The sequence below is a fragment of the Tupaia chinensis genome, unplaced genomic scaffold, assembly GCF_000334495.1.
Source record: "Tupaia chinensis unplaced genomic scaffold, TupChi_1.0 Scaffold000201_2, whole genome shotgun sequence".
NCBI classification, from domain to species: Eukaryota; Metazoa; Chordata; class Mammalia; order Scandentia; family Tupaiidae; genus Tupaia; species Tupaia belangeri.
The window spans coordinates 204,809-210,731 of NW_006159677.1; the positions used below are offsets into that span (position 1 = coordinate 204,809).

Genomic DNA, 5,923 nt, shown 5'->3' on the forward strand with positions numbered 1-5,923 from the left:
GTGTGCGTGCGTACCCAAGATCCCGAGAGGAGAATGGAGGAGAAGGGATTGCGGCGTGGCCATCCCCCCGGGGGTGATTTCTCGCTTTCTGTCTCTCTGTCTCTCTCTGTCTGGTGAGCGCACGCGCCCTATAGCAAAAACCTCTCCAAAAAAAGGAGAAATGACAGAAGTGCATTGTTACTGAGGTGACTTCCAGTAGAAACGGCTAAGACGTTGGTAAGCGTGACCTGTGCCCAGCCGTGGTGGCATGTGTGCTAAGATGCCAAGTTCCACAGGCGGGGACCGCGCAAAGGCCCCGGTTCAATTCTTGATCCAATCTAAAGGCCACACACGGCAGCTGTACCCCAGTGACATGGGGAAACTGAGGCAGGAGGTTCGCAAGTGTGAGACTGACCTGGGCCACACAGCGAGTCTCTGTCTATAAACAGCCAGGTGTGGGACCAGGAGGTGTGATGATGGCTACGTCGCTGGACTCCCACATAGTTGACTGTGGTTCGAGTTCCAGACCCGGTGGCTTAAAACTCACACCGAGCACGTGTGTGTGCGTGCCCAAGATCCTGAGAGGAGAATGGAAGAGAAGGGATTGCGGCGTGGCCATCCCCTGGGGGGCGATGTCTCTCTTTCTGTCTCTCTGTCCATCTGTCTAGTGAGTGCACACGCCCTATAGCAAAAACCTCTCCAAAAAAGAGCCAGGTGTGATGACGCACTGCCGAGGTCCCAGCTGGGAGAATGAGGCAGGAGGATCACGTATGGGGCACCCCGACTCCACAGGGTGGGACCGGGTCCACTGTAGCTGGTTAGATCACACATCCTTTGCCTTTAACGTTGAGGTGGTTCCTTTGAAAGAATGAAGGGTGAGAGGCAGCAGGTGATGTGGTGGTTAAGGTGCTGGATTCCCACGTGGTCATCCACGGTTTGAGTCCCGGACCTGGCAGCTTGAAACCCACACCAGGTGTGTGCATGCTGGTCCAAGATCCCAGGAGGAGAATGGAAGAGAAGGGATTACGATGTGCCTGTGGCGTGTGTGGAGGGATTTCTCATTTTCCTTCTCACTGTCTGTCTATCCAGCAAGGGCACACTCCCTATGGCAAAACCTAAAGAGAAAGAGGGGGTGGGGGCGGAGGCCCGGGTGTGCGCCATGTCGGCCTCCGGCCCCTCCCCTCACCCTGACACTTGTCTCCATGCTGGCCTGCTGCCGCTGGGCCCTGCTCTCTGCACTCACTCTGCGACTTCATTCATTCCCACCTGCCCAGGTGCCATCAGCCCCGTGGGGAGACAGGTGACCACGGCCAGAATGCAGCGCTCCCGGGCCCCACGACGCCCAGATGCTGGGGACAGGGCTGCGGGTTTCACGCCCAGCAACTGGACCCATCTTTCAGGGGCACGGCCGCTGGCCTGAGGCTGGCCCGAGCGACCCCCAAGAAGATGTAAAAACCTGATCATGCCCCTGTGGAATCCCCGCGCGCCATCGTCCCCGGTCCCACCCTGCAGCCCCACTCAACCGAGTGTCCGGGGTTCCGGCTTCCCGGGGCGCCGGCGCTTGTTGATTCCAAGCCCACGCCAGCGGGGGGCCTTCGGGCCGAGCTCCGTGGTTGGGCAGCAGTGGCCACGTGTGACCGCGGCTCAGGGCTTCTCGGAAACACTCGAGAGTCTGTTCAGGTCTTCAAAGAAGTGTGTGAGCGGGACCCGGCCAGGTGGAGCGGTTCCAGCCTGCGGCCGGAGGGGATCTGTTTACACTGGCGGGGGGGCGGTGCCGGTGCCGAGGGCTCTCCCCGCGCGCGGAGAATAAACCCTCCTCCCTCATCGGAACACTGCGGCGCTGTTTGGGTTTGGCTGGCAGCCACCGGGGAACGAGTGCTCTCTCTGGCATTCGCGCGTCACCCGGGGGCTGGTCTAGGGGCTCCCGAAACCCAAAAAGCTCTGCCACACGGTGGCAGCAGTCGCAAAGGATCGCGTCTGCCTCGCCATCCCGCAGATGTCGCCCATGGCCCCTCTGCCTGCAGGAGGCTGGCCCCAAGCAGAGGGCTTCGGACCCCTCTCCTCTGTCTCCGTTGTCAGCTTGAGGGAGTAAGCCGGCCTCCAGCGGCTGCTCTGCACGAGCAGGACAACCCTGGTTTTAAGAACTGGCCACACAGAGGCCACATGGATGTCACAGGGGAGCCTCAGCCTGGGACAGCAGGAACAGGGGCCCCTGCCCTCCTCTGGGGTGGCCCTGTCCCCGTCTTTTTAAAATAATTTTTAAAAGAATTATTTATTTAATTCCATTTGTTATTGTTATCTTTTGATTTGACCAGAGAGAGAGAAAGGGAACGCGAGAAAGCAAGCCACCAGGTCTGGGACTCGAACTATGGTCGGCCATGTGGGAATCCAATGCCCTTAACCTCCACGCCACCTGCCGGCCCCAACCTGTTCCCCTCTTAAAGTGTCTTTACCATGGCCTCTAAGAGGCCCCAAACCAGACCATTCAAGGCCCCCCCTTCCCTGTCTTTCCACCTATTCTAACCCCAAATTGCATTTTCCTCTTTCCTTTTTAATTTCACATTTACCTGTCATTCACAAAATTTCTTTTTTTTAATAAGGGAATTATTTGATTTAACTTTATCCATTTATTTATTTATTTTAATTTGACCAAAGAAGGGGATGGGAGTGAAAAAAGCCAGCTGCCAGTTCCGGGACTCGAATCATGGTCGACCATGTGGGAGTCCAGCGCCCTTAACCACCATGCCACCTGGCAGCCCCCCCGCACTTTACCCCTTTCTAAGGATCCTCCCTCCCCTCGTTCTCGCATCCTGAAATCATCAGGCGGTTCGCACACGTGCCGTCGGGATGCTTAGAGCCAGCCCCACTTCCTGTTTGCGGCGCTGGGCCAGGACAGTTGGACGGGACTGTGGAAAATCGATCTCCAACCCGGTGCTGTTTGGTTTCCGCCACTCCGTGAGCTCCGAATTCCGTGACAGCCGTCCGGCTACCTACCGAGCTCCGATGCCCACCTCCTAGCTGGGTTTTTTTTTTTTTCTTTTACCCCTTTGAGTTACCTCTCTGTTTTTCAAGAACAACATCATGTGTATAAATAAAATGCTGAAGGAAACGAGAGTCAAATGGCAAGAAGGTGTTTTTTTGGCTTTCTTTTTTTTTTTTCAAAACATTGCCAGCTTTGCCCCATCCGAGCAGGGAGGCGAGAAGAAGCTTGCAACTTCCCTTTCCTCCTTCCCTAAGTTCACGTGTCTTCCCTCTGCTTGGCTTTGCACAGTGGCAGCCCATACTCTGATTCCAGTAAGTTCCTTTGGAAGGTTCTTCAGGCCTTCTCTCTCTCTCTCTCTCTCTCACTCTCTTTTAATTTCTAATTAGCAAAAGGGCACATAGGTTCACCAGAGAGACATAGAGAAAGAAAGTGAGACATCACCCCCCAGGAAGATGGCCACGCCGCAATCCCTTCTCCTCCATTCCCCTCTCTGGATCTTGGGCACGCACGCACACACGCCCACCCTGCCTCTCCAGCCGCTGGGTCCGGGGCTCGAACTATGCCATCATCCATGTGGGACCCAGCCTTACCCACCATGCCACTGGCTGGCTCCGGGCCTGCATTCTTTGTGGAGGTTCCCCTGCCACCCCCACCTATAGAGATTTTTCTAGATAGTACAGATTGAAGCACGTTCTCCAAAATATGTTTTCCACGTGCCTTTGAGAATGAAAATGAGAGTCTGACTTGTTTATTTCCCCTTCTCTCCCCGCCTCCATCCCGTGATAAAAAGCCATCTGTGAAATACCTGTTTGCCAACCAGTCCATTTTTAGTGACTTTTCGATCATTTTCAAAAGCTGTATTTTCATTTTAAGGGCTGCCTGTTTTTTTCTTTTTCTTTTTTAAGAGAGATTTTACTATAGGGTGTGTGTACTTGCCAGGCAGACAGAGAGACAGAAGTTAAGAAATCACTCCCGCAGGGGGGATGGCCACACCATAATCTTTTCTCCTCCATTCTCCTCCCAGGATCCTGGGCATGCACGCACACACGCCCGGTGTGAGTTTAAGCCACCAGGTCCAGGGCTCCAGCTATGGTCAGCTAAAGGGAGTCCAGTGACATAACCATTACGCCATCTGCTGGTCCCGCTGTGTTTTTATTTTAAGGGCCGTTTTTTTTTTTTTTTAACTTTTCTCTTTTTTTAAGAGAGATTTTTGCTATAGGGCACAGGTGCTTGAAAGACAGAAAGTGAGAAATCAGCTCCCCCTCCCCCAGGGGAATGGCCACGCCACAATCCCTTCTCCTCTATTCTCCTCTCGGTATCTTGGGCACGCACGCACACGCGCCCGGCATGAGTTTAAGCTACCAGGTCCGGGATTCGAACCACGGTCGACTACATGGGAGTCCAGCGACATAGACATTACGCTAACTGCTGGTCCCTCCCTTTACCTTTTTAAAAGAGATTTTTTGCTATAGGGCGCATGTGTTCGCCAGACAGACAGAGACAGAGAGACAGAAAGCGAGAAATCACCCCCCCCAGGGGGGGATGGCTACACAGCAATCCCTTCTCCATTCTCCTCTTAGGATCTTGGGCACACATGCACACGCGCCCGAAGTGAGTTTAAGCCTCCAGGTCCAGGACTTGAACTGTGGTTGACTGTGTTGGAGTCCAGCAATGTAACCATCACATCATCGGCTGGTCCCTTAAGGGCTGCTTTTTAAAGATTTCTAATCAGTTCCTTGAATGGCGACCCCAGACCGTTTGTCTTTTTCATAGTAGCATTTCTGGCTTTCTTGGAAACACATTTTCACTCCCCAGCCCCTAGAGCCCCTGACAGCAATCACTGAAACCTTCCTAAAAATAGTAACTTTCCTTGAAGCCACTGCCCAAGTAGGAAAACGCCATATCCCCGAGGAGACTTCTTGGGAAACTTGAAGTCATGAAAATCAGGATTCGGAAATGACGCCAGCGTCTTGGCAATGCCTGTCAGGAGTGATGGAATTCGCTGTGATGGGGGAGTCAGGCGGGTTAAGGTTCCGTTGAAACCTTCTTTGCTCAGGACCAGCAGTTAGCGTAATGGCTGTGTCACTGGACACCCCTGTAGCCGACCGCAGTTCGAGTCCTGGACCCGGCGGCTTAAACTCACGCCCGTGCGTGCCCAAGATCCAGAGAGGAGAATGAAGGAGAAGGGATTGCGGCGTGGCCATCCCCCCTGGGGGGTGATTTCTCGCTTTCTGTCTCTCTCTGTCTTTCTGGCGAGCACATGTGCCCTATAGCAAAAAACCTCTCTCCAAAAAGAAAACAAAAATCTCTCTTTCCTCGAGGGAGCTGATTGGCTCGGTGACTTTTAAACAGAGTGGGAGACGCCCACGCCGCTTGGCCAGGGTGTCCCCTGTCAGCCCCCCTGTGCTGAGCAGCACAAGTTTCAGCCTGTCGCTGGTTCTGTCAATTTAGTAACGCCAGGCAAGTGGTCCCATCGCCTGCCTCAGACGGTGGAAAGGCTCGTCTCCGTCATCGGGGAGCTGGATCAGGCCTCCCACCCCTTGGGCCCCACTGCTCAAGCCCGGGGTGGACCAGGGCGCAGCGCATCCTGCAGCCTCGGGGGGAGCTTCAGCTGCGCATTTACCACCTCTGAGACAGGACTGAGGTCCATGTGCAGGCCTCGACCGGTCCTGCCATGTCAGGTAGGAAAATGGGTTCAGTTCCTGCCTGCCTGGCTCTGTGGCCAGATTGCACGTCCCACGGATCGCAGACGCCCCAGCGTTCCCTCTGCCCACTTCCTTTGGCCCTACTGTATTCTTCTTTCTGTTTCATCGCTCTCTTCCGTGAGTGAGATAGAGAGATAGAGAGAGAGCACCCATCATGATCCACTTCCAGCCCCGTGCAAATCCCGGGTCGTGGGCGCTTGCATGTATTCAGGGAGGCCTCTGGACATGAACCGAGAACCTCCCCGTGTGAGTCAAC

The 5,923-nt window shown here is 54.6% G+C and overlaps 1 protein-coding gene across 8 annotated transcripts in view; it reads left to right on the forward strand.

The window, feature by feature from the left end:
- The window catches only part of EPS15L1 (epidermal growth factor receptor pathway substrate 15 like 1), a gene marked incomplete at its 5' end in the record, with an annotated part of 101,740 nt that overhangs the window by 59,549 nt on the left and 36,268 nt on the right, over positions 1 to 5,923 (forward strand). Inside the window, 1 exon segment of one of the 8 annotated variants that reach the window (XM_014587340.2) lies at positions 1,254 to 2,215. Within the exon segment in view, the coding sequence (XP_014442826.1) occupies positions 1,254 to 1,283 (30 nt within the window). 8 annotated transcript variants of the gene reach the window in all.